General features: G+C 47.2%; 1 protein-coding gene across 2 annotated transcripts; it reads left to right on the forward strand.

Moving 5' to 3' along the window:
- Window positions 1–27,981, forward strand: SOCS7 (suppressor of cytokine signaling 7). 2 transcript variants are annotated; one of them, XM_030295562.1, is made up of 10 exons: window positions 1–1,065; window positions 7,788–7,852; window positions 11,091–11,195; window positions 11,644–11,745; window positions 12,613–12,743; window positions 13,253–13,421; window positions 15,576–15,704; window positions 23,323–23,458; window positions 23,873–24,023; window positions 27,233–27,981. In XM_030295562.1, the coding sequence occupies exons 1-9, from the start codon at window positions 101–103 to the stop codon at window positions 23,991–23,993; spliced, it is 1,923 nt and encodes a 640-aa protein (XP_030151422.1). In that variant the 5' UTR covers window positions 1–100; the 3' UTR covers window positions 23,994–24,023; window positions 27,233–27,981. The 2 variants fall into 2 exon arrangements, with proteins under 2 accessions (XP_030151422.1, XP_030151423.1); XM_030295563.1 differs by lacking the exon at window positions 11,644–11,745 and having other exon boundaries at window positions 4–1,065.
- Window positions 27,982–27,986: the final 5 nt, after the last annotated feature.

Raw genomic sequence — 27,986 nt, forward strand, 5'->3', positions numbered from 1 at the left:
TGTCGCTCCGGGGGCCGCGGCGGGCGGGGCTCCGGCGGGGCCCGGCCTAGTCCCCACCCCAGCCCGGCTCCCAGCCGCCCGCCCTCCCTCCCTCTCCCCGATGCAGGGGGCCGAGCTCCGGGATGGCGAGGCGGCGGCGGCGGCCGCTTCGTACCGCGTCCTGAGCCGCCTGCTCGGCTATGGAGAGGCGGCCCCCGAGCCAGGCCCGCCGCCGCCGCCCCCGGGCCATGGCCCCCCGCCGCCACCCTTCCTCGCGCGGCCCGGTCCGCGGGGCTCCCGGCCGCCGCAGCTGATGGTGTTCCGCAACGTGGGTCGGCCGCCGGAGGAGGAGGACGCGGAGGCGGCCCCAGAGCCGGGACCCTCAGAACTGCTGTGTCCCCGGCACCGCTGTGCCCTGGACCCCAAGGCCCTGCCGCCGGGGTTGGCGCTCGAGCGGACCTGGGGACCGGCGGCTGGACTGGAGGCGCAGTTGGCGGCTCTGGGGCTCGGGCAGCCGGCGGGGCCGGGGGTCAAGACGGTCGGTGCGGGTTGCTGCCCGTGCCCGTGCCCCCCGCAGCCGCCCCCTCCGCAGCCCCAGCCCCCTGCTGCCGCCCCGCAGGCCGGGGAGGACCCCACGGAAACGAGCGACGCGCTGCTGGTCTTGGAGGGCTTGGAGTCGGAGGCCGAGAGCCTGGAGACGAACAGCTGCTCGGAAGAGGAGCTCAGCAGCCCGGGCCGCGGAGGAGGAGGGGGAGGCCGGCTTCTGCTGCAACCCCCGGGTCCTGAATTGCCCCCGGTGCCCTTCCCGATGCAGGACTTGGTCCCCCCAGGGCGCTTCAGTAGAGGGGAGCAGCAGCAACCGCCCCCGCCCCCGCCTCCTCCTGGGCCCCTCCGGCCACTCGCGGGCCCTTCTCGGAAGGGCTCCCTCAAAATCCGTCTCAGTCGCCTCTTTCGCACGAAGAGCTGCAACGGCGGCTCCGGAGGTGGGGATGGGGCCGGCAAGAGGCCTTCTGGAGAGCTGGCTGCTTCAGCTGCGAGCCTGACGGACATGGGAGGCTCCTCGGGCCGGGAGCTGGACGCGGGGAGGTGAGACTGGCTGGGGGGGCTGGCCGACAAACTTCCTTTTCTTGTTTCATTTCCCTTTCATTCTGCGAACAAGATCCTGACCATTCTTAACGATATGCTTTTCCTAAAGAGGCAGAGACTTGGGGCTAAAGGTGGTGACCTCGCCCATAAGGTCAGAGCTATAATTGTGGGAACAGCTTTCACTCCAAGGGTCCACTCCGGTGACACTCCTCAGCTGGTTAGCGTCTCTCCTGTTGGGAGATGACTTGAAACCAGACCCCCACCCCCCACCCTGGCCTGGATTTTAAAGTTTTCCAAGGTGTCTGTCTACCATTACTCTTGGTAGGGAGGTTGCTGGAAATGATTGGGGCAAATCTTTGGGGCAAAAAGTTGGTGTTGTAACCACCTTGCTTAGTGTTCTTTCTGTGCACCAGCACCCCCACCGTTTTCACACTCAATCATACAAATGATGTGACACACTTGTGCAGTTGTAGGCCAGCAATTGTTTGGGCATCTCTGTTCCAAATTTATCTTTTATTTAAAGTTTTATTTATTTAAGTTATCTCTGCATCCAACGTGTGGCCGGAACTCACAAACCCTGAGATCAGGAGCGGCACACTTTTCCTACTGGGCCAGCCAGGTGCCCCTCTACTCAAAATTTTAATGTTTTCCTGGGTGGTCCCTTAGATGTACTTGGTATCTCAAGCCTGTGTGCGGACACATTGTGAGAATAGAAAATAGTTTGCTCTCAAGCCCATGTGAGTATTCTAAGTGTAAGGTATAGACATGGGTGCCTGAGTTCTAGGCCAAGTGTTGAAAATTCCAGACTTAGATGTTGATTTTTTTTTTTTTCTCTGCATTTCTGAAGGACGGACAGCACTGTGGCAACCAGTGTTGGGTGTGCATATGGGTTTAGAAAGCTGTCAACTTTTGTCTCAAGAAGTGAGACTTGTGGTAACTGCCATTGTGGTTTGCACTGCTGAGTGGGTTCTTACAAAGATTGGAATTGGTTTTGGTGCAGCTCATATGATGGATTCTTGAGACACACGGGCAGCCACAACCCAAGGCTGAAGAACAGGTAGACCCATAAATTTGAGAACTTGACTGTGCACCAGAATCACGTGGGAGAACTTTGGGCAGAGATCAGTCTGTCTGAGGGCCCAAGAATTTTGAATTTCTGCAGAGTTTCCCACGTGACCCCGAAGTATGACCTGGACTGGGAACCACTCATCCATGGACTTCTCCTTTCCCCGGAGTTTGGGTACCCCAGGAGGAAAGTGTGGGGTCAGTTTTGACTTTGCTGCCCTTTTTGACCAGCTGTGCCAGGGGCTCATCTTGGGGATCAGACCAAACCCAGACTGCCTAAAGAAATCAGTAGGTTGATGTGTGTTGCCTCCTCAGGTAGACCTGTATTTCTGCATTTGCTTCCCAATGAACTTAGGCTGGGAGCTCAGGTCTTGAAAAATGTGTGGCTGCCGGAACAGCTTTTTTTGTAGTAGGCTCTGCATTCGATGCTCCACTTACCAGCATAGGTGAAATTTTCATCAGGTTGGGGGAGGGCAAGATTGAAGCTGTGGGTAATGACATAGGATAGACTGCTAATTTTCTTGTGGTTTGTCTTGTCTTTGTTCCATATTGACCAGGACTTGGTCTAAGATTCCAGAGACGCCAAATATGAGGTGTGGCGTGAAATTGGCTGCTACGTCTAATAGATTAGGAAGAGGAAAAGGCATATAACATTATACGGTTTTTTGCCTTTGGAAGCAGAATTTAATGGTCATTGGCTGCTCTGTTACCAACCCTCACACTAAGCACAATACAGATTTCTGCTGCAGAGCAAATTGGGCTGGAGCTCTGCAAAGAAGCTTAGTTCAGGGCACTGGAGAATTACATTTTTTGGTCCAAGGGCTTTTTCTGATGAATTGGAGAAGAGCTAGGTATTTGTGTATGAACAGTTGGTTGACTGCTATTAGGAGGCAGCATGTTGTACAGAGAACAACAGGAACATCTGGATTCCCCTTCCAACTCCAACATCAGCTGGGGAATGTAGGCCAATTTTGTCTTCTTCATGCTTCCTCTTTTTTTCCATCTGTAAAATGGGAGTGATTCTTGGCTTGTTCCTGTCCCTGTAGGAACAGACTGAAGACAAGAGAAATTGAGATGGAATATTTTGTGCCTTTGGAAAAGTAATAAGATTGAACTGGTAGGTTTTTTTTTTTTTTTTTTTTTTTTTAATGCTTAGGATTTGGTGCCGTTAGATTTGCTTGTTAGCTTTTCCACAGCTTACTACGTGCCAGTCTTGTTGGCAGCCTCGCAGCTGTGAGAAACTTGGTAAGTCTGGCCAGGGTAGTTGTGTGATTTCTATGGATCTGCACCTCCTAAGTAAGTCCGCCCTGTTGGGAAGAAGGATGAGTTTGGAATTTTAGTTTGTTCTCTTGTTTTGATTGGTAGGGACCTGGAGGCTGTGAGAAATGTCAGTCTTTTGCCAGAAGGTATATGCCTCCCTCCTTATTGTTGGTTGGAGTTAATTATGAGTCTCTGCCGTCGCTGCTGTATCATTTGGGGCTTTTCAGTAACCTCTGGGTATGATTCTCTGTGCCCTTCTTCACACCTACCTTTCCCACAGCTGTCACTAGAAAGTACTTCCTATAGTCATTTTATAAGCCTTAAGAGTTTCCATATTTTCACATGAAACAAACCTTTAGTTCCTTTCAGGTTCTTTAGAGTCTGCTAAGTGGACCTGCCTGGATATACTGAGTCTTAAGTCTCGTATGAATTGGCTTAGAGAACTCTTTTCAAGTGAAGGAAGAAATGGGCCCAGCAACTAATCAGGTTTCTGTTCTGGAGAACTGGGCGAGGCCTTGTAACACACATATGTTGGAATTCAAAGAGCTGGGCTTGATGCCTGTGGGCCTTGGTGTGATATAGAATTGCTATTTCAGGAAAACCAGTGAAGTTCCCTTGTCTGTTTCACATATGTTGAGCTGATTGTCTTCCTTTGTATTTGGTAAAGAGTAGCATTTGCTCTAACCTTTTCAAATCATCACGGAATACACACATGGTTGGAAATGGGTACCTTGTTCATTTTTCAAGGTTTGTCTTTTGTGAGTTAACAGTTGAGGCTATTACTGGCAGTTTTGAGAGTTGTGAGGTGGAAAAATGGAGAACGGTTATGTAGTGGTTTGCGTCTATTTGTTTGGAAAAAAGATACGGTTCTGGAAAGAGAGGCAGCCTGCCTTGGCATCAGTTTGGGGCCCTGCTGTCGTGGACAGACCTGAGATGTGAGGAGACATTGGAAAGCCTTTTCTGTTTCCTTGGGTCTTCGGGTCTAAGGGGGGTCTTTTTGAGAAATAGCATGACATGCTGAGAGCAAAATGATTTTATGGTGTGTGCTGAGGAAGTTCTGACTTTATGTTTGGGTTTTGGGTCAATACTCCGTTGATCTTATCAACTATTTTTCACCAAGCGGCTGTGGTTGGCATCTCTCTTTCAGAATGAGCAACCTAGCTTCAGAAATCTCTGTCCATTTGGGCCCGTGTCTTTCACTCCTTGACATTTTCCCTGCTAATATTTTAAGGTTTTAGATCTTGGACTACGTCTCTTGGCTTTCCCCTGGAAGTTCCCTCCATAGGTTCTTGGTTTATGATGGAGTTTTGGATCTGACCTTGCTGCACAGATGTCTGTGTATTGGAAGTAAAAATGAACACATGGTTTTTGTGCCTGTAGCACATGAACAGACACTGGCTTATGACGTGTTGGAAATGGCACAGGCTGGCTGACTTGGCACTGTGTGCGTTAGCAGGGGCAGAGGTAAATTGTGGCCACAAAACCTGAAATTTGGACATCCTAGTTTGGGAGTTACTGTAGAAAAGGACATGTTGGAGTCTTAGGACATCAGTGGAGGGGATTCATGGACAAGAGAGGGAGGACATTATTCTTGCGTTGTTCATATTTTAGGTTTCAGGGAATTTGAGAAGTGGCCAGTGGTTTTATCAATGTGTTGTCGGCCCCATGTAGCCTAATGCTTTTAACTCATTTTATCCCAGGGATCTGTTGCTATACAATTAGCAATTTGCAGAGTGGAAATGGACAGAGGCCTTCTCTTTGTTTTCTGTAGCACAAGCCATGCGTAGCTGACACAAAGGACTGCTAGCCCCAAAGAAGACCTTTGCCTAAGGTCTTCTGCTGCCCCTGTGCTTTTCTGCCACCTGAGGTATAGCCCACCAAATCCTGCCCCACCCTACCCCTCAAGTCTTTCTGCTGCTAAGATGCAAGTGGCCCACTGGCAAAGTTACGATGACTTTACTTTACACCCTAATGCTTATCAGGGTGATCTGGGGAGGAAGCAAATAACACAGGAATGTAGTATAGAAGGGTTTAGTTAAAAATGTTGCTGGACCTGAATCATTTGTGTCGCTTTCCAAAAACAGCACATCCAGCTTAGACGGGCTTTTCCCATTTTAAATGCTTCATATGTACAAAAGACACATAAAGTGCATGTACTATAATAATAATGAATTGCATACTTGGGTACCCACCGCTAAGCTCAGCAAATAGAATGTTATCAGTATCTTTGAAGACCCCTGTGTGTTGCTTCCTGATTACATCTCTTCCCTCCCCCCGCATAACCACCATCCCCAATTTTATGCTAATCGTTCCCTTGCTTTGTTTTTTATAGTTGTCTAGATTGGTCTTTTCATGAATGACTGCCATTAGAATGCTCTCAGGATCCTTGAGACAGAAACTGCCTTAGACTGTTAGTTAGACCGTTTCCACCCAAAGAAAGAAGGAAGCACTCATTTTTATTATTAGCCTTTCAGCCTCCTAAACCTTCTCCCTCTTCAAGCTTCCAGCCCTGCGGCCCCCTTATTTGCCAGAATAAGCCATCCCAGGGCTCTCAACTGGCTCTGGCAGTGTTCAGATTCATACGTATTTCTTTTTCTAGATCCTAGAAACTATGGTTTTCTCCTTCACAATGCCGGGGGTGGGGGAGAAGATGAGCTGGAGTGAGAAGGCCCCCGCAAGATGTGGGCATTTGGGTACTGCCGTTCTTCAGTGCTTGGCACCGAAGAGGCGCGTCCCCAGCATGGGCAGATGGCAGAGTAATGCAGCTTCCTTTGAAAAGAGGCAAACGGCCAAATGGCTGAGGTGCGAACCCTTTGAGAGGCCAGTGCTGTAGGTTTCTACTTGCTGAGTTTAACGTTAGACCCACAAGTTATCACATAAAAATCAGCTTGGAAGCTCTTCAGTCTCAAAGTTCATGTCCAGTGGAAATTAACTTTCCATTGCAGCCCTCTGGAGTGTTGGAACTAAGCTGCAGCCTGTCATGAGCAACTTGTACAAACAGAGGACCATGTGTGGCTGTATCTCGTTTGGATGCGGCCATCTCTCCTGTGCGCGCCTTGGGTGGGGCAGGCGCGGTGCGCGCCATCATCAGATGAGAAGTCTCAGCACGGAAGAAGATGCAGGGGAGTGTGAGATAAGAATCCAGCGTCTTGGCTGTTTCTGAGGAAGGTCTTCACGAGACGCTTTTGAAATTTTGTTTGAAGTGAGTCTTGAGAAGCTTGGGCATCTGTGTTAAAACAAACGCGCAAAGATCTTCCGAAGTCAAATAATTTTAAGTAGGGTTTCTATTTTGGACTTCCGATGCTTCTCCTCTATGGTGCATTTGAAGTTTTATTTAGTACTTTGGGTAGAGTTAATTTTGGAAGGTGAGCCAGGTGTAAGGCCTAGAGGCAGGCACTCAGTTCGTGGGATTTTTTTTTTTTTTTTAAGTCTGTTTTGTTGAGGTCTAATTTATAGCCATCTAAAATTCACCTCTTTTAGGCGTCTCGTTCTATTAATTTTGACCAGTGTATTCAGTCACATAACCTCTGCCACAGTCCAGATACAGCATATTTTTATCATTTCGGCAAGTTCTTTCCCTTGTCGTCAATTCAGTCATCCTGAGGGGAGTTTTTTTGAGCTTAGCACATTTCTTTCCAGAAAGTCTTTGTCAGAGTCTTTTGGATTTCTTTCATTTCTCCCTGAAAAGCCAGTTGAAATTGGTACAAAGTGAAGTTACCTTTGGCGCCTCTTGTCCCAGGGTTTTCCAGCGGGGTCCCTGGAGCAGCATCCAGAAGCCCTGGGGGGAGCTGTGTGACGGGCAGCTCAGAGAGGGGAAGGGGCCATTTCTTGGGGTGCCAGGCAGAGCCCCTGACCCGAGGGCACCCCCTTGTTAGCTGGTGGCTCTGCCCCACAGCTCGGGGACATTTGTGCTTGTTGTAGCGCTCTTCTCAAGGCCAGGTCTCTTCCCTGCTTCACTGGGGGGCCTCCTGCATGTTGGGGCAGGGCCACAGGGAAAACTTTTGCTCTGAGATGGCACCTGTTCGGGTCAAGAGCCTTTTTCTTGCTTCCTTGTGAAAATCAACCCTGCCTCTGACTTCCCTCCTCTAGAAATGGACTTGCTAATTACCACCCAAGGTGTTTTACTCTTGTAATACGCTGGGTGTGGAGACATCCAAAGGGATTTCTCATTGCTTTGTAGGCCGAATTGTGTAGCCAAAGCTGTTTAGAAATTGCCTTGTTTCATTCTCCCCCTTTAAATGTTAGGCTTTATTACAAAAGTGTGGCTGACGGTGACTAGGATTTGCTTTTTGTTTTTCAGTGCCTCTGGAATTGAGTGTTGTAGTGATTTCAATGCATATGTGTTCATTTCCCCCACCCTCCATTATTCTCTCTCTGTGTGCCTTCTCACCCCCTAGGAAACCCAGGTTGACAAGAACTCAAAGTGCCTTTTCTCCGGTCTCCTTCAGCCCGCTGTTCACAGGTAAGGGTGATCTCTTTCTTTTTCTTCTGACATCTGAAAGCAGAAGTGTTCTGAGACCTGTCAGGAAACACCTGCAGATGCATCACGGCGGGAGCTTCAGGCGTGTCTACAGTTACTGTCTTCATTCCATACCCGCTGGGTTTGGGGTGAGGCTATTTTTATGGTGTGGAATGTGTTCTTGACTTTGGATGCTTTATAGTTTGAGATAGAGACTGCTTACTGGTAATTAGGTGGCCCTGGCAGTTATGCAGTGCTTAGTTCAGGGTCATCACATATAAATTAAAAGTAGGAATTGCAAATTTATAGGCTCACAGTGCATAAAGGACTCTCTAGAAGGCGTACAATTCCTGTCCCTGCTTCCAAGGGAGTTCATGGATTCTCTAATAAACACGATCCACGATTATCTGGTCTATTTTTAAGGACTTTGGGCAAAGGGGATTACGTGAACTCTTGTCTTACCCATTTTAGGGGCCAGGAGTTCTTGCAGCTGTTAGAATTCTTCATCACGTCTAATTTAAGTCTTTCCTCTTGCAGCAGGGAACACAGTTGCTCAAGTAGAAGAGTGGCCAAATCTCTCTGGGTAACTGCCTTCTCTTTAGTGGGGGAGCTTGTTCAGATAGGGAGCCTTTTTGTTACATCAGTCCCATACAGAGCTCCTGCTTGAGTAAGCTGTCGAGAAAGTCTTTAGCACGCTGCCTGAAGTCTCAGGAACTGAGTACTCCTCAGTGCGGACTAACCAGAAAGGCCTGACTTCAAACTCTTTTGGAGATGGTATCCCTCAAAAAGATGCCTGGAAGAATTATGATTTAGGAATGGACATTTCCAGAAGCAAGCTAGTGGGACCCCCATGACTGCATGGAGTGCCCCAAGTTGCCAGAACAAGTGTGCTGGTGTCTGTAATAGGCACAGGTGGAGAAGGAGGCCACTGTTCTTACCCCAAGCCCAGAATTAAAGATGCGTATCTTGTAGCAGCATGTTTTTCTCGTTAATCAGTGTTGCCTCTTTAAAGCAAGGAACACCTATCCACATTTGTACTTTAAGGTTTGGTATTCCTGTTTTTTAAGCAGCCTTATTGGGGCGCCTAGGTGGCTCAGTCAGTTGAGCATCCGACTTCGGCTCAGGTCATGATCTCACGGTTCGTGAGTTTGAGCTCCACGCCGGCTCTGTGTTTACAGCTTGGAGCCTGGAGCCTGCTTCGGGTTCTGTGTCTCCCTCGCTCTCTTCCCCTCCCCCACCCACGGTCTGTCTCACCCTGCCTCTCAAAAATAAATCAGTGTGAAAAAAGAAATTAAAAAACAACAACAACAACAAAAAACTCCAGCCTTATCTCTCTTGAATTACACATTTTATATAAATGCTATATCTACCATCCAGACCTCTGGCCCTTCAGTAAACATGCTTGTCTGGGCTTACTCTGTTACTCTGGGCTGCTCGGCTCTCAGTCACTAAGCTATGTGATGATTTTGGTTCCTGCTTCCAAGAACTTCTGATGACGTTTAACAACTTAAAAAATTTCTTTCTTTACCTTTTACTCATTTTTGAGAGGCAGAGACAGAGCGTGAGTGGGGGAGGGGCAGAGAGAGGGAGACAATGCAAAGCAGGCTCCAGGCTCTGAGCCATCAGCACAGAGTCCGACATGGGGCTTGAACCCATGAACCGTGAGATCATGACCTGAGCTGAAGTCGGATGCTTAACTGACTGAGCCACCCAGGCACCCCTCCACTGATGATTTTTAACCCAGCTTTTCTTTTTTCTTTTCTTTCTTTCTTTCTTTCTTTCTTTCTTTCTTTCTTTCTTTTCTTTTCTTTTCTTTTCTTTTCTTTTCTTTTCTTTTCTTTTCTTTTCTTCCTTAAATGTTTATTTATTTTGAGAGAGAGAGAAAACACACGTGCATGTGAGCAGGGGAGGGGCAAAGAGAGAGGGAGAGGGAGAATCCCAAGCAGGCTCTGTGCTGTCCCTGCAGAGCCCAGTGCGGGGCTTGGGGGTATCACAAAACATGAGATCGTGACCTGAGCTGAAATCAAGAGTCGGATGCTCAACCAACTGAGCCACCCAGGAGCCCCTCTTTCTTTCTTTCTTTTTTTAAAAAGTAAGCACAACACCCAACATGGGGCTTGAACTCGCAACCCTGAGATCAAGAGTCACATGCTCCACCAACTGAGCCAGCCAGCCGCCCCTTGCAGAGCTTTTCTGCTTTTCTTAATTAGTGCTCAAGACCTTTGTGAAAAACCATGTATTAGATTCTGAAAGCCCAGCTCTTGGCCTTTTGGAGATACTGGTTACCTCATTTTTCTTAACTGGGAAATAATAAAATTCTAGCTGAAGGGTTCAGCCTCCCAAATGAGAAAAAAAAAATTGTTGGAAATAACACCCTAAGGGCCAAATTAGAGAAATCTTAAATTCTGCCCCATAGGTCAGACCTACCAAAATTTGGCTGTCAACCTTTGTTAATAAAATACCCTTTACCCTCTGGTGACTGAAGTAGAGAGAGGGTAGATGGGTTTGGGTGGCAAGAAGGAGTGTATATGGCAGAGAATAGAACTTATGCTGGAAGTAAGGGAAACCATGTGCCAACCCCCATCAGGCTCCTATGGAGCTTAGCTGATTTGCTGACTGTGGAAGTAATTCATCATTAAGATTGTAAATGCACTTTTCAGCCTTTGTAGCCTCAGCTTGTTAGGAGCTAGTTGATAGCTGAAATGATTGCTTCTCTTATGAGTGAATATTCTGGAAAATCTAGATATGGAAAGCCATTTAAGAAGTTGGGGCTCACATTGGGACATTTATCTGCATTCAGTTTACCGTGCTGTTCTTATGTTTTTCTGGCACTTGCTTTCCATGTCCATTTGGACCTCTAACAAGCTCCTTGCCTTGCTCCCTCAGGCAGAAATTGGTATACATGTCTGTAAAAATAAATGGTGTGGGCTCTATTTGAATAAAGAGCCCTTGTTCAAGGTTACATAGTGGCGCAGCCACAATTAGTTGGCCTTTCTACTGTCGATCCCGTGTTTTTGTCCTAAAGAATCCTTGACCTTTAACAGGGCAAAGAAATGATAGAATTTAAAATGGACTGCCCAGGTGTTTGGGAGTGATTCCAGCTCTGGGAAACATTAGGTTTTGGGGGTTTTGAGAGCTGAGGACCTCGAGCCTTTCTTGCTTGCCCTTTACCTTTTTCCGCTTCCGGCCTCGGCTTCAGGCAAGGTGCTTCCATAACATGCTTGCTCCGTGAATCCCTCAGGTGAAACTGTGTCGCTTGTGGACGTGGACATCTCTCAGCGGGGCCTGACCTCTCCACACCCTCCAACTCCCCCCCCTCCTCCGAGAAGAAGCCTCAGCCTCCTAGGTATGGTCTCTGACCTTCTCTGCCTTCTTGCTTTAGTGGGAGGGGGTGAGTTTTAGGGACCTGTTGTTCTTTTCCAGAAGGAGCAAACAAGCTCCTGAGCTTCTAATAATGACCCAAATATTCCCTGTCCCTTGTCATCTCCCTGAGCAGTTAAATGGGTGTCTTATCTGCATGCTGTAACATTTGCTGTCCATGTGTTGATTAGATCTGTATTTATCTGGCCCCGAATCTACTGCTTGTAGACTGCTCTAGGGATATCCTTACTTTTCTGCTTTCAACAGAGGAAACCAGGTTAAGATGATTGTTGCCCTCTGTGCAAAAAGCCAGGGTGAAGGTCAGGCCATCTTGCTCCAGAGGGCAGCCTGATGATCCTTCTCCCTCTCCTGTGCTTCACCTCACTCATCTGTGCTCATATTTCTGAACCTCTTGCTTCTGTTCTCTCTTCTAGATGATATCAGTGGGACGCTGCCTACATCTGTCCTTGTGGCTCCGATGGGGTCTTCCCTGCAGTCTTTCCCCCTACCTCCGCCTCCTCCACCCCATGCCCCAGGTTAGCTTAGCTTAGAGGCAAGCCTTGTAAAAGTTGGGAGTACCAAGTGACGTACTCTTGAAGGATGGGAGAAGTCTATTTATGGAAGTAACAGAACTTACGAGAAAGCTTAAATCTTATCCCCTTGGCTGGGCCAGAACTCCTTGGAATTGAGGCCAAGAACTGGTTTTTCTGACCCGTTTTCCCTGTGGAGGTGAATCTGACTTCTGCTAGGGATAAAAAGACTATTGAATTTTTCCCCTCCTTGTTGCTGAGACTGGTTTGCAATCTCTGAGTAGATCTCACTTGGGAAACTTCCCTAATCTCAGGATGGTGAGGAGGTTTAAAGTTTTCAAAGTTCCCTGGTTTTTCTAAGCTTTTAATGTTTACTGCAGCCTTGTAAATAAGTACCAAGCCTTTAGTAGCCCATACCTGCTTTGCCAGCCTCCAGTACCCACGGAGTAAAATGAATGAAATCGGCATTCTTTTCTACTTGCCTGGCAAAATGGTTCTTCTTCCTGGGCAAGTAAGCGAGTCACTATTTCCAAGGCTGCTTTACCGGCGCTTCACCTCGAGGTGGGAGAAGCTGGAATCGCTCTAGGCTGGTGAAGCCCCTGAAGTAGTCACCTTAGTCAGGTTAGTGAGCAGCCCCCCTCCCCCTCTCCTGGGGCAAAATGCCCCCACCCATCCTTCACAGCTTCCACGAGCCCACACAGCTTTTTGTTCCAGCCCATCCAGCTCTTTTCCACTGCTTTGGCTTCCACCCTTTCCAGCTTAGCTTCTAATGCCTTGCCCCTCTTCAGTTAGCATCTCTGTTTTGGGGGGGAGGATCTGCTTGTGGTTGGGAGCAAGGAGGGAACAAGTGACCATCACCCTTTTGCCCTGCAGACGCATTTCCCCGGATCGCTCCCATCCGAGCAGCTGAATCCCTGCACAGCCAGCCCCCCCAGCATCTCCAGTGTCCCCTCTACCGGCCCGACTCAAGCAGCTTTGCAGCCAGCCTTCGAGAGTTGGAGAAGGTGGGTGGTGCCTGGGGACCGGCGGCTGGCCTCCTCTCCCACTCCCCTTCTTCTGTACTGGGCTCTCCTTTCATTATTTTTAGAGGAAGAGTAGTTATCTTGCCTCTGTATTTACAGCGCCAAAACAATTATGCTGCTCTGATCAATTCCATAAGAGACGTTGTAAAATTAAATCTTGGAGGAAAAATATTGAACGTGGTAAGAAAGGTTGTGGAGAAATGTTTACGTAGTTGAAGCTGACTTCAATAGATTAACTGACCCAGTTCCCACTTCTCTTCCTCGGAGGGCTTCAGTAATGCAATTGTAGGCTTATTCTTCTGTTACTTTGGAGGTCTAAAACAACGAGCCTGCCGTTCGTTGCTAATGGTTAAGACACTCTTAGCTTTTGCCTAGCGATATGTTTAGGAAGTGATAAGAAGGGGGCTTCTCCTGTGGTAAAATAGATTGTGCTGAGAACTTGAACATTTCCCTGTGCTGTAAATCACTTGACCACTTCTTATCTTTGGTAGTGTGGTTGGTACTGGGGACCAATGAACTGGGAAGATGCAGAGATGAAGCTGAAAGGGAAGCCAGATGGCTCTTTCCTGGTACGAGATAGCTCTGATCCTCGTTATATCCTGAGCCTCAGTTTCCGGTCACAGGGTATCACCCACCACACGAGAATGGAGCACTACAGAGGTAAGAGGTGCTGTTTGAAGAAAGCCTTCTTCCCCCTTTGCCTGCCTCTACTTGTGCTGTCTGGCTTTGTCATAGGAAGGATTTGTAGAAGTGGAACTATGAAGAGGGAGGAGAATCTCATACTCAGTTGAACGTTGTTGTGGGTACTGGTTTCAGTCACTAGAAGAAATGTTGGCGGGGGTAGGGAGGAAGGTAAGGGTTCCATTTAGAAGTATTCTCAGCATTTTGTCTCCAAAATAGGAGGGCCTGCACAAGACTGCTGAACAGAGCAAAGCCAGTGAAACTCTCTTGATAGAGGGAAGAAATAATCTAGGACCACTAGACAAATTCTCCCAAGCTTCATTCATAATTGAACTTAACATCTAGAGAGACTTTCTATTAAATCCTATACACAAAGAGGAGAATTTAGTGTCCACCCTGTGACTGTTCTGTAGTGAATTTCTTTGCCTGATAGTCACATCCGCTCTTCCTGCCAAGCAGCATGGTGTTAATTTCTTTCGGTCAGCTATGTAGTCATCAGAACTCAGAGACTTTGCCGGGTCAACATGCTTTAGACTCTCTGCCTTCCTCCCTAGTGGTGCCTCCACCTTTGTGGCCTGCTTGTGTCTCATGCTGCGGTCACATCTAGAAGCTGATTTGTTCAGCACCACTGTCGGAATTGGCTTTGCATCATGGCATGCTGGGTTTGACATGTGCCAGAAACCTGTGATGGTCACAGGTGGTGGGGCTGGGTAACACGGTGATCCATCCTTTGTCAGAATAACTGCCTATGTTACAAATTTGCTGAGCGTAGGGAACTTTGGGGAGTTTCAGGGACTTGCCCCTCCTATCCTTCACACTGTCCCCACACGTGATCAACATTAAACGAGCTGTTAGACACAGCATCTCAAAGCGAGAGTTTTTTTTTTTTTAAAATTTTTTTTTTTTCAACGTTTTTTAATTTATTTTTGGGACAGAGAGAGACAGAGCATGAACGGGGGAGGGGCAGAGAGAGACGGAGACACAGAATCTGAAACAGGCTCCAGAGAGAGTTTTTTTTCATGCTCTTCTCAGCCACCACCACGTCTTTTCTGCTCTCAACCATGTTGTGCTGTGTTTATCTGGTTTGCTTCTCATGCGAGTCAGGAAGGTAGCGTGTTAGGCCAGCATAGCTTTGTCCATGGTTTCCTCTGTCACCACCTCTGCCTTAAAGATGCATGAGGAGAAAGGAATTTTGGTCCTGAGAATTAGTTAGATAACCATGGCATAGACTGCCTGTGCCCTCCTAAAAGCCAAAATCAGACCAGCAGAAAAACAACATGCAAAATAGAGCATTTCAGAATGAAGTATTTTTATAAATCTGTGAAAATACTGAATGACTAGGCTAGGAGAATGTTGAATAAATGCCTGACCTCTAGGTCCCTGATAGGTGAGATGCCGGTAACGAGAGAACTTTCAAATGGTTCTCCAGTTACTTTTTGTTCAAAGCAGCTTTTCTTTCTTGAATGAGTGGGATTTTTAATAGAAGCCGTGTGGGTCTTTCCGTTGCCAGTTTGCAATGGAGCATCTGTCTTCATCTTTTTAAGTGATACTGTAAGAGTGGCTAGAGAGACTCAAGTCTGCAGTTCTCTTGAGTGATTCTGTCCCTTTTGTGGGTGACTTCTTTGCACTTAGTGCTTGGGTTTTTGTTTTTTTCTTTGGCTTTGGGGACTTTAGAATTTGGGGTGGGATCTTTGCAACATGTTTGGGGCAGGAGTGGGATTTTAGAAGTTAAAGAAGACCTAGAATTTGACTTTTTGTGCCTAACACATGAATGAATGAGACTTGCAGAACTGCTGTTCCGTTCTTTCCCCAACTATTCCATGAATGCTTGAAGACAGGTAGACAGATCTTTAGAGGGGATGTCATTTAAACTTGCTTTTGCTATGCCAGTCTTTTCTCATGGTCCATGATTTAAGGATTAGTGTGCATTCTAATATCTTATTAGAGGCAACATCTTTTCTTCCCATTCATTGTGGAACAAACAGGAACAGGTGGCTTCAGGACCTTTGTCCAACAGCTTGCCCACAAACTACCCTCCCAGAACTGAGAATTATTAAAACGTTCAAGGTGACTTCCCAGATCTTTTGAAAGTAAGTTTCTACATTTTTACCTCTCCTTAATTTTCCGTGGCAGGAACTTTCAGCCTGTGGTGTCATCCTAAATTTGAGGATCGCTGTCAATCAGTGGTGGAGTTCATTAAGAGAGCCATCATGCACTCCAAGAACGGGAAGTTTCTCTACTTCTTGAGATCCAGGGTTCCGGGTAAGGCTATAGTTACATTAATTATTTAACATGGTCATGATGCAGTACAGTACCAAAATGTGCCCCCCCTTCTCCCCAGAAAGAGCCATACTTCGTTGAAGTTTTCTTTCTGGCTCTTATGGTAACCACTCTTCCTAGAGTCTAGTGGTTAGGTTAATCCCCTGCCCTTGAACATTAATCCTTCAATATGTTGAGAAGGAATCTTTGCTTTTTTGACCACATGAATGAGAAAACGGATCCCGCCTCTGATGTCCAGGTGTCTTATGATGAATATTTAACATTCAGAGGTGTCTCCTTGTCCTTGAACCAGGGATCTCACACTTCCGTGTGAAGCAGAGAGGTGAGAACTTGCTCAGGCAATTTCTATGGGAACAGGGAAGCTACAAGAGTATTCACTAGAAAGCCAATGCTGAGTGTCAAGGAGGCTGAATTCAGTGGCAGTCTGCTGTGGATTTTGTCCTTCCGCACTAAACTTCCTGTTAAAGAGTAGGTAGTCTTTGTTGTGCCTCTTGTCTCTACCGGCATTGACTATAAAGATGTCTCTCCATCTGGGTGCCCTGGGAAGTTCCCGTCCTTGCTAGTGCGATTACATAGTCTTTCTGCCCACTTAGTAGTGCGGTATCTAAATAAACTTTACTGAAAGAATGGTTTGAAAGAGCCTGCTGTAATAGGGCTGGGGAAAAGCAAAACAAGCATATTAATTGAGGAGTTTGTAAGTTACAAACAGAACTGAAAATGAGAACTTTATACATTCCCAGTGAATCAAATTAAGATTCTTAAACACACTGACTGCCAAGAAATTGCTCTAAAAAGAAGTTCCCAGTGGAGCCTCAGGCAGAACATCAGTAACAGGATTGAGCCAGGTTATAGGAATGTGTTTTATAATCTTGGTGATTTAAATAAGGCATGACAGGGTGCGAACTGTATTAATTCTCACTTCATTTAATATTTGCCTCAGCGCTGTCAACACAGTTGGGTCTCATGCAGTTGACTTGGTTAAAGAGAAAAGTTAGAATCCTTTCTTACAGGAATTGACTCTTTAGCAATTTTTTTTAAGTTTGTGGCTTTTGGGGGGCTGGGTTAAATGGGTGACGGGCACTAAGGGCACTTTTCGGGATGAGCCCTGGGTGTCACATGTAAGAGATGAATCACTGGGTTCTACTCCTGAAAGTAAGACTACGCTGTATGTTAACTAACTTGCAAATAAATAAATTTAAAAAAAGAAAAAGAAAAAAAAAAGAAAAAGAATTGCTAGTCAAACTTCATAAAAAAAAAAGTTTGTGGCTTTTGGGGGTTATCATTATCAAAAATAAGCAACATCTCTACCCTCAGAGACCTCGTTTCCTCAAAGGGGAGACAGGTAGGAAGATAAAGGCAGAAGCGCATGTAAAACTCAGTACAAGGCACGGCGGAGATTGACAAGGGCAGAGACGCAGCTGTGTTTATGGGTAAACCAGGGAAATCCTCTCACAGGATTCTGAAGTCTGGAGCATGTATCTACTTGTAGAGTATTGAGAGACTTTGTTGGACTCCTCTGGTATAGCTCGTTTCCTTCTACAAATGTGCCCTGTCTGCAGAAATTTTAACTAAGATTCTTACCATTGTTAACTAAGCGGCTAGAACTTTGAACAACGGCTACTATTTGTTGAGATCGTATCGTATCGTATCGTGTGCCAGTTATTTTGTCAGATTCTTTATTTAAACATCTCTGATTACTTACAACAACCTAATAGATCGGTCCGTTTATAGATAAGACCATTTTCATTTTGCCAGCGAAGAAACTGAGGCTGAGGCTCAAAAGTGAAGTTCCTTACTCTAAAAGTCACTTAGCTGATGAGTGCTGAAGTCAGAGTTCAGACCCAGGCTCAACTAACTCCAAACTGTGCGCTTTATTTGCCACCACTCTGTTAACGGGGCAAAGTAACAGCAAAAGCAAAGTGAAACGCGAGCTTGCTGGGATTTGTGGAGACTACAGGGAAGACAGCAGTGTTTTTATTAGTGGAGGGTGTCTTTTTAGGACCCATGAGGAATGCTGCAGATAGGATATCTGTTTGCACTTCGAGCTGTAATCAAGTTGAGAAGGCAAAGCAGAGTTAGTATTTGCTCCTAGACTGTAAGTGACCGCTCTCAGAACGACTGGGACAGAGGGCAAAGCCAGTGTTCTTTACCATTGTTTGCTGTCCTCCTTTGCTGTTGTAAAGGTCTAGACTTTCTGTGAGATTGATTCTGTGAGGGACTTGGTGTGAAGAAGAGGTAGTCATTAGCATTTGGGTTGAGCTTTCTCAGCCGGCACCAGGGATTTTAACTCCGTAGTTTTTAAAAGGAGCCTATTTGTTGAGACTTTGGGATGATGGTAACTGAATGCCTACAAGGGGCCAGGTATTATTTCATTTAACCCTGACAAGATCCTTTATTATTTATTAAAAAAAATTTTTTTTAATGTTTATTTTTGAGAGACAGAGAGAGACAGAGCATGAACGGACAGAGAGGGAGACCCAGAATCTGAAGCAGGCTCCAGGCTCTGAGCTGTCAGCACAGAGCCCGATGCGGGGCTCGAACTCATGGACTGCGAGATCATGACCTTAGTCGAAGTCAGATGCTCAATAGACTGAGCCACCCAGATGCCCCAAACCCTTACAAAATCTTAAAAGCATACTACAGTATCCCTTCTCCCTTTCCTCCCTCCCATCCTTCCGCACAGATTAAGAAACTGAGGTACAGTGAATTGCAGAGCCAGGATTCAAAGTCAAGTTTTTCTGAGTTGGCTGCACTAACAGGGCATGCAGGCTGGTGATAAAGGGATGCTAGGGATCCTAGGAATCATAAAGCTAGGACTAATGGGAAAGTTCTGGATGGTGGCAAGTAAGGAGCAGAAGGAAGGAAATTAGAACAACTGTAATAATTGACATCAGGGGAGGGACCCTTAGTGAAAATAAAAATGATGGCACCTGATGTTGCTTTCCCCCTTATCTCTTTTTAGCACAGTGGAGCGTGATTGTCACAGGTCCGAGGTCACTGTTTGCATCTCAGTCTGGTCCATTCCACAGTTATAAACCAAATGCCTATGCTACGGGGCAGCAGTCTCAGAGAGAGACTATGATTGGATTAACACAGAACTCCTGATGCTGTTCGAGCCAAACTGAAAGTGAACATATCTTTATTAGTTGGGAGAATCTTTGTCATCTGTGAAGTACATGAAAAGAAAATCTTTTTTAAAAAGATTTTTATTTTATTTTATTTCATTTTATTTTATTTTATTTTATTTTATTTTATATGTTTATTTATTTTTGAGAGAAAGTCATCATGAGCAGGGAGGGACAGAGAGAGGGAAACAGAGAATCCCAAGCAGGCTCCATGCTGCCGACGCGGAGCCCAGTGCAGGGCTTGAACTCATGAAATGTGAAATCACGACCTGAGCCAAAATCAAGAGTCGGACGCTTAACTAACTGAGCCACCCAGGTGCCTCTTAGTTTATTTTTAAATGTTTATTTTGAGAGACAAAGTGCACGAGCGAGTGATGGGAGATGAGACAGAGAGAGAGAGAGGGAGAGAGAGAATCCCAAACAGGCTCCATGCTGTCAGCACAGAGCCTGACGTGGGGCTCGATCTCCCAACTTTGAGATCATGACCTGAGCCAAAATCAAGAGTTGGACGCTTAACCCACTGAGCCAGCCAAGCACCCCATTAAGATTTTATTTTTAAGTAATCTCTACACCCAGTGTAGGGCTTGAATTTATAACCCTGAGATCAGGAGTCACACACTACCAACTGAACCAGCAGGCACCCCAATACCTTTTTTTTGTTTTTGTTTTTAATTTTTTTAAGTTTGTTTATTTTGAGAAAGACAACATGAGTGGGGGAGTGGTAGAGAAAGAGGAAGAGAGAGAATCCCAAGCAGCCTCCATACTGTCCACGCAGAGCCCAATGCAGGGCTTGAACCCACAGAAGTGAGATCATGACCTGAGCTGAAATCAAGAGTTGGATGCCTAACCGACTGAGCCACCCAGGTTCCCCAAATTTTCGTTTTTTTTTTTTTTTTTTTTTTTTTAATTTTTTTTTTCAACGTTTTTTATTTATTTTTGGGACAGAGAGAGACAGAGCATGAACGGGGGAGGGGCAGAGAGAGAGGGAGACACAGAATGGGAAACAGGCTCCAGGCTCTGAGCCATCAGCCCAGAGCCCGACGCGGGGCTCGAACTCCCGGACCGCGAGATCGTGACCTGGCTGAAGTCGGACGCTTAACCGACTGCGCCACCCAGGCGCCCCAAATTCTCGTTTTTTTAATCACACTTTGAATTACACAACTCTAAGGAAATAGGTCTCTCTTTTGTAACCATCATTAATCTTATAATTGTTTGTTCAGTGACAGGTCTGTATCCCAGGATTTCTTTTTTCTTTTTTTTTTTTTTTTAAATGTTTATTTATTTTTGAGAGAGAAGGAGAAAGCACATCCACGCAGGAGAGGCAGGAGAGGGGGATGGAGGTTCCAAAGTGGGTTCCATGCTGACAGCAGAGATCTTGGTGTGGGGCTCGAACTCAGGAACCGCGAAATCATGACCTGCGCCGAAGTTGGCCACTTAACTGAGCTCCTCAGGTGCCCCTCCCAGTACTATTGACATTTTGAGCTGGATAATTCTGGTCTTCAGGAAACAGTTTGGTTTGGCAGAAAGACCTATGTGTTGGGGTGCTCAGACTTGGGAGAGATTTGTCATCCCTAACCTGGTCCTTGAGGTGGGGGGGCAGGGGGAGAGAAAATAATGAAGTGGCTGGAAACTGTATTGGAGCCCAGGTCCCCTGGTATGAAGGACCAGAGGAAAGTTCCTGATGACCACTGTTCCATCTTGTCCCTTCCCTTTCAGCTGACCTGGTGTCTTGTCTTGGATTTCTTTCCATCTCTAACCTCTTCCCTTAACATGCTCTGGATGCAAGAGCTCCAGTTGTTTGCTGTGTTTGGAGGCAAACAGTAAATGGTCAGGTTGACACCAGGGGATATCAGAGAATTAACAGGTTTCAAATCGCTATTTGTGAACCTAAGGCTATAAGTAACACAATTAAATAGGCAAGTATATGTGGTCATTAAAATTCAAGTAGGCAAACAATCAGATAATTTTTTGCTGCATATTATCCTGGTCTCTTTAACCACAAGTCTGATAGTACTGTGTCTTTGGGAATAAATAATTAGATATATAAATTACTTTTATCTCTGAAACATCATGTTGAATTTAGCATTATTATAACCCATCCCCAAAAGCTTTCTGTTTGCCATAGTTTAATTCACTAAAGAATATTTTTAAAATGCAAGAGAGAGAAAGGGTAAATTCAAAGAGGCCTTTGAACCCAATACCATTTTAAAACCACTTGAGTTTAAATATATTCAAGAGAGAAATCCATGTGTGATTTTTTTTTTTTTTTTTAATAGCGTGTGGGAGGAGACGACCAACCATGTGGGTGGAGGAGGGCTACAGTGCTTCAGAATATAAGCCCTAGGATTGAAGGGGTAGGAGCAAGGAGAAGACTGAGAGCAGCTGGTCATGAATCAGAGTGCTTGGGGCTGCCCTGGACAGCGCCCCCGTCAGACAACAGAGGGAGAGTTGCTCTGGAGAGACTCCTGGAGAACCTTCCTTTGAGGTTCTGTGGGCTCAGCTTTTCCTCAGAGCAGGTGTTCATGGCAGGCCAGCTTGGTTGGTTCTGTGCCATGAGAGAGTGCTCTAAGCCTGGCCTCAGTTTCATCATATATGAAATGGGGATAATAGTGATATCTGCCTCAAAGTATAGTTTTAATGACTAAATGAGTTAAATTTTTTTTTTTAACGTTTATTTTTGACAGTGTGTGCCAGAGGGGGAGGGGCAGAGAGACAGGGGGACAGGGGATCGACAGCAGAGAGCCTGACGCAAGGTAGGAACCCCTGAGCTAAAGTGGATGCCTAACTGACTGAGCTGCCCAGGCGCCCGAGTTAGAAGTTTAAAAAAAATTTTTTAACGTTTATTTATTTTGAGAGAGAGAGAGAGATAGAGAACAAGTGAGGGAGGGGCAGAGAGGGAAGGAGACAGAGAATCCCAAGCAGGCTGTGTGCCGTCAGCACAGAGCCCGATGACGTGGGGCTCAAACTCACAAACCATGAGATCATGACCTGAACCGAAGTCATGAGTCCAACACTTAACCGACTGAGCCCCCCGGGCACCCCTGAGTTAAGTGCTTTTTTTAAATTAATTTTTTAAAGTTATTTATTTACTTATTTTGAGAGAGCCTGAACAGGGGAGGGGCAGAGAGAGAGGGAGAGAGAGAATCCCAAATAGGCTCCGTGCCATCAGTGCAAAGTCGGACGTTGGGCTCAAACTCACGAGCCAGGAGATCAGGACCTGAGCCGAAGTCGGGTGCTCAACCGACTCAGCCACCCAGGCGCCCCATGTGGTAACAGCAGAATACGTATTCGGACTTTTTTCTTTTTCAGAAAGTCCATTATCAGTGACCACGAAAAGGCTTTGGGAGATAGTCCACAAGCTTAATTTTTTTCTTCTCATGCCTTCAAACAAAATTTTAAAACTGTTTGAAATTGAACTCCAAAAACAGTAGATGTGTTATTTTCCAACAAGTTGTGTCTACAGAATTTCTTTTGATGGGACGGTGACTGAGAAAAGAATTCTTTCAAAGCCTTTGCACCTGAGCTGCTTTCTGAGAGCAGTTTGCTAATTGGCCTCCAGTAGCCCCTTGTGTATCGGAACCAGAATATTCTTTGCTCCCTTGAGCCATTGTCCGTGTTCCTGCCATTCTGGAGGTCTCTGTTCTGTGGCATTGACTCTCGAGGGGGGTTGGAACTCCCCAGCACCAAGCCTGCTGATGCTGACGAAACCAGGGTGTGGGACTCCCCTTGGGCCTGGCTGGCATCAGTCAGCAGGCACTCTGGCATGGAGCAGTACTGACTCTAGCCTGCCCAAGCTACTGTAGTTGCTTCTCTTTTAAAAGCATCCTCTTTTTTTTTTCTGTTCCTGCACCCGGGCTAAAATTTCAGGAGCAAGAAGGGTGGGAGGAGGTGAGGGGGGCAGTGTGTGTGGGAAATAAGAGGTGGTTAAACCTGCTTGTCCTGATTTGAAGTAAATGGTAGGAGTGATAGGCTTATAAACTCTGATCCCAGCCATGGCCTTCTACTTACCAGCCTCTTAGCTGGAATCGGCTGGGGACCCTTCTGAGCAGCCCCAGTTGTCCCGTGCAGGATGCTGCTAGATGTGCTGCGCAAGTACGTCCCATTCCTAGGAGGGATGCTTTGATTCTTGCCCTTCACTGAGAGCCTCGGGCCTGGGATTGGCCACTTGGCTCCAAGTCAAGTCTGTGGCTTGGCACTTTGCATTGGGCTGTTCTGAAGAGCAAGACTGTCAGCTGTCACGAGTAATGCTCGGGGGGCCCTTGGTGGGGGCAAGTAGAGTCCCTTGAGTGAAACACAGCGGTAATACTTCTGACAATGGAAATCAGCAGGTCTTTGTGGAAGGGAGCTTTTGCACAGAACGCACATATGAACTGTAAAGAAGCCCCATTTCCCTTCCCTGGATTCTCTTCACGAGGGCAGTGGTAGTTAGCTGCATTGTTCCCTCTGAATATGTCTCTTGGTTTTCGTTCCCAAAGGACTGCCTCCAACTCCAGTCCAGCTGCTCTATCCGGTGTCTCGATTCAGCAACGTCAAATCCCTCCAGCACCTTTGCAGATTCCGAATCCGACAGCTCGTCCGGATAGATCACATCCCGGATCTCCCACTGCCTAAGTAAAGTGGGGTCTCTAGGGGTGGGGCGGGAATGGAATGGAGGGTTGGTTGTAAATGTTAGTGAGGCCCGCCAGCTGATCGTGCCGTCAGTGTTCACAGGCATCGCCCTTTCACTTCTCACGTGTCTTAGCACCCAACTCTGGAAATGTCAGCCGGCAGCCAGAAGGGAGGAAGGTGTGTGCGTGTGTGTCAGCCTCCCTTCTGCAGTCGCTATGCAGAGTGGAGTGGAGGTGGTAAGAGGGAGGGAGACAGAACTGTAATAAGTGAGAAAGTGGGAATTTTCTTAGGTCGACAGTTTTTTGTGTAGTCTCAGCCATCCAGGGGTTGAAGAAGAAGGAAGGATTGAACAAAAGCAGCCTTTTGTTTATGATCTTTGTATGTAACACTTTACGTGTATCCCTCTTGTGTTCACAGACCTCTGATCTCTTATATCCGAAAGTTCTACTACTATGATCCTCAGGAAGAGGTGTACCTGTCTCTAAAGGAAGCGCAGCTCATTTCCAAACAGAAGCAAGAGGCTGAACCCTCCACGTAGCGAGGGGCCCCCTGCTGGTCGCCACCAAGGGTATGAGCTCTCTGTCTCGCTGCCCAGCTAAGTGTTTCTGGACAGTTATCATCGTCGGCCTCGCCCCCCTCCCCCACACCCCACGCGTATACTCTCGATCCAGGCATCTGCCCATACAGTTACCAGATCTGGTCATGGGGTCCAGGGGGCACATACGCCAAATGGGAGAAGAACAGATAGACATGAGAGGCCTCAAGAGTATTTGCCAAGCAGCATGCAAGCTAATCACTGAATATAAATAAGGAGGAGGGCACACAAGTGTAAGTGTGCGGTCTTCTCTCATAATTTGACCACTCTTCTTGCTGTTGCACAAATGACGTGTAAAACAGGACACCAAAGGGGAGGAAACTTCATCAAAGGGGAGGCAGACGTGCCTTTAATTGCAACAGGCGTGTGCTTCGGTGGGAACTCCCGAGTCCCATGGCTTGGCATGTGAGGGCGAGAGCAAAAAAGCTCACTCTTCTACTTAGATTTCCATCCGGACCACTGAAAAGTAAATTATTGAAAAGAGTAAGTGAATTAGCTAAGGAATTCATTTATCTAAGTGGCTGTTCTCCCGTCACTACATTAACTGACTTCTAGTCATTTATTCTCCCCATAAAATATCTTGGAATACTGGTTTGTGCAGATGAATGGTAATTAGTCTCTTAAATTGCAGTTACGTGAGCATTGAAAGGTAAGGATGAGTAGGGAACAAAATTGCCAGAGAGTTGTGATTTTTGGTGGTGTGGATTACCTGCAGGATCTCACGTTCCGGTGATCTGCAGGGTGCAGTGATCCCCCGTCTTTCCCCTTTGCGTAGAGTGTCCTCTTGAAGCACCCACTACGTCTGCTTCCCTCTAACCTTCTCTGTTCCCAGTGCCCCCTCCCACACCGAGCAAACTAGGGGAAAAACCGGCAGAGTGACAGCCTTAGAACCAAGGGAGCCATCATCTCCCCATGCTCTCTGCTGTCTTTATAACCAGAGAGCGTGACGACTGGCGTTTATGTCCCACGGGTTTTCCTGGGCCATGACCAAGGTGATCCCAGCTGTGTGTCTCCCCTTAGCTCTGGACATCCCTGAGCCTGTGCTCTTGGTGGAAAGCATGTGAGCTGGCCTAGTAAAGATTAACAAGAGGAGAAGGAATGAAAGGAGAGTGATCAAGAAATGGTGACCCTGGGAGGCTGCGTAGCTTTAACTTAAAGCATCCTGGGCTGGGTGTGCAGTCTCTTGTCGTATCTTCAGTTGTAGGCAAGTTGTATGCCCTCGGAAGCGACTCCTACAACATCGAAATGCTCCGATGTCTGGGAGGATTTCCATGCTTGGTGGCTTTGCAGTTGAGATTAGGAAGGGAAGGCAGGAGGGAACGGCGGCACCTGCACGGTGGCACCCTGGTGGAGTAATTAGGACCCTTTAGTCAGAGCACTGCTTCTGTAGGCACCGTGCCTCGGGAGGAACCCTCACAGCACATTCAGGGGTGGGCTCGGGGTGGCCGAGGGCTCCAAACTTCATCATATGGGGAATACATGATTAACACGGAGCAGAGAAGTTTTGAGGTGAGAGGGGCTTGATGGCTGAAAGAAATACAAAGGAAGAGTGGTTGAACTTAGTCTGTGTGGCTCCAGGGACCACAGTGGATGGAAGTTATAAGGAGCTAGAGTCTAGTCCAACTTTAGAAGAACTGGGTTTTTTTTATGTTTATTTTTGAGAAAAGACAGGAGAGACAGAGTGCAAGCAGGGGAGAGGCGGAGAGCGGGGAGACACAGAATCCGAAGCAGGCTCCAGGCTCCGAGCTGTCAGCTCAGAGCCCGATGTGGGGCTCGAACTCACAAACCGTGAGATCATGACCTGAGCCAAAGTCGGATGGTTAACTGACTGAGCCACCCAGGTGCCCCTAGAAGAACCGTTTTAACAGAGAGGTCCAAAAGTGGAATGGTTTTCCAGAGGCGTTAGTGAGTTCCCCCATTTGTTTATGCGCTTAGCAGATATCTGTCTACTTGTTGAGTACCCACAGTAGGTTGGGAAAAGTGCTGTGCGGGATAGTCCCTGGCCCTGACCTCGCTGAGCTGCAATTCTCATAGGGAGAGACAGACAGACAGCAAACATGTAAATAAGTGAATAGGCTGATTTCAGTTGACTGTACTGTTACGAGGAATAAAACTTGGTGAAGTTTAGTGATTAGGGGTGGGAGAGTGGTACTTAGGTTTGGATGATCAGGGAAGGCCCCTGTGAGGAGGTATCCTTTCAGCTGAGATCTGAATATCAAGGAGTCAGAAGAGGATCTGGGAGCAGAGCATTCTGGGCAAGTGGTCCAATAAGCATAAAGGCCCTGAGATGGGAAGGGGCTTGATCTGATAAGGTACAGGCCAGGGGTAGCCATTTGTCGTGAGTATGGGGGACAGTCGTGTATTGACAAAGGATTGAACTGAGCTCCCAGGGTCTCTTCGCTCTGTGTGACACCGGGACTGTTGCCTGTGGCAGAGAGTAAGCATCATGCCATACTCCCTCCAGATTCAGACCTCAGGGCCCCTTGAAAAAAGGGAAGTACCACTCCTGAAGGGGGACGGCCCTATTTTGTGAAATTCAGCCCTTATGACTTCTTGTTGGTCAGCCTGCTTTTAATTTGGGAGTTCTGAATGGGCCACTTGGTCTGTGCGTACTGTCACCTGGGGAGTTTCGTGTCAGGGTGCTTGGAGTCAGCAGACAGAAGAACAGTTGGGACAGTGCCCTCATTAAGTCAGGAGGTAGAAGCCGCGTTGGCATTTGTGATTATATATCACTCCTCTTCGGTAGCCAGAAGCTGCAACGACCTATAGCGTTTTCTAGCCGGGCTCACCAGGGGTTACTCCAGGGGCTCAGTTTTTTCTTTCTTTTACTTTCTAGTCCCTGTAGCAGACAAGCCTCAGGAAAGGCGGGGGGGGGGGGGGGGGGGGGAAGTGGATGGAAAATTAAAAGGTGAGGGAAAAGGAGAGAGAGGTTAGGCAATGTGATGGAATATGTTTGTTAGTTATTTTAGGACCTTTTTTTAGCGTCCAAGTCCTAGGCCGCTCAGGTCCCTGCAGCAAAGGCCGTTGCCACATCCTGAGCCGGGCGGCCGTGTTGGTGGAAGCCGTTGGCTTTTCAGGTCTCCGTTCTCTGAGCTGTACTTTTCCCCAGCCCGAGGCTGGGCTGCTCTCCATCTTGGTTCCACTCCAGTGGGCCGCTCTGATTTTTTCCTTTTTTCATCTAGGCATTTGGTTGCCAAGCTCCAGTTTTGAAGAACCAAATGAAGCTACCGTGGAGGGGAGTGAGGAAGAACGAGGGAACGGGAAGGGCGGAGACCCTCTGTGCAAGGACTTTGGCTCCCCTCACCGCTCTGGGGCTTGGAAGAAGCACACAACCACACTCTTTGAGCGGGGGCTCCGCCTCTTCGTGTCCAGCCCCTGTGCTATCCTGGAACTGGACAAGCTCCTTGGAAAACTGGAAGAAGTCTCAACACTGTTCCTTTTTTAGAAGTTTTGTTTTGGGTATTTGCATTTCTCCGTATGGAAAACTTCCTTTAAAGGCAGCTGGGGTTTGTGCCCCATTGGGCTGGAAGTGGCACCAAGGGCGAGACAGGTCCATGGGAGGGGAGAGGAGGAGGGATTGCCAGTGACGGTCATTCAGCTGGTGCCAAAGGCAGAGTGCGCGCGTTCACCATTGACCTTGAAGAAGGAGAGAGGAGGAGTCAGAAGTGTAAATCAAGTGGGGAGTTTCTGAGAGATGAGAATCTGCCTCTCTTTAAGCATGGGTAGCCTCAGTAGCAGCAGGAAAGAAAGGAGGGTGGGTGGTCTCGAACAGAAGACTGCTGAACAAAAACCAGCAAAGGGCCCGCCCCTGCTGGGGAAAGTAGTGGCTCCTCACATCCTTTCCTTCTAAGGTTTTAAACGTGATTTCAGCATCACCTCTCATAGAAGCTGTGCTAGTTTTGTCTTATGGAATTCCTAAGTTCTGTGACCTCAAGC

The sequence above is a fragment of the Lynx canadensis genome, chromosome E1 (genome assembly GCF_007474595.2).
Source record: "Lynx canadensis isolate LIC74 chromosome E1, mLynCan4.pri.v2, whole genome shotgun sequence".
Taxonomy (NCBI): Eukaryota; Metazoa; Chordata; class Mammalia; order Carnivora; family Felidae; genus Lynx; species Lynx canadensis.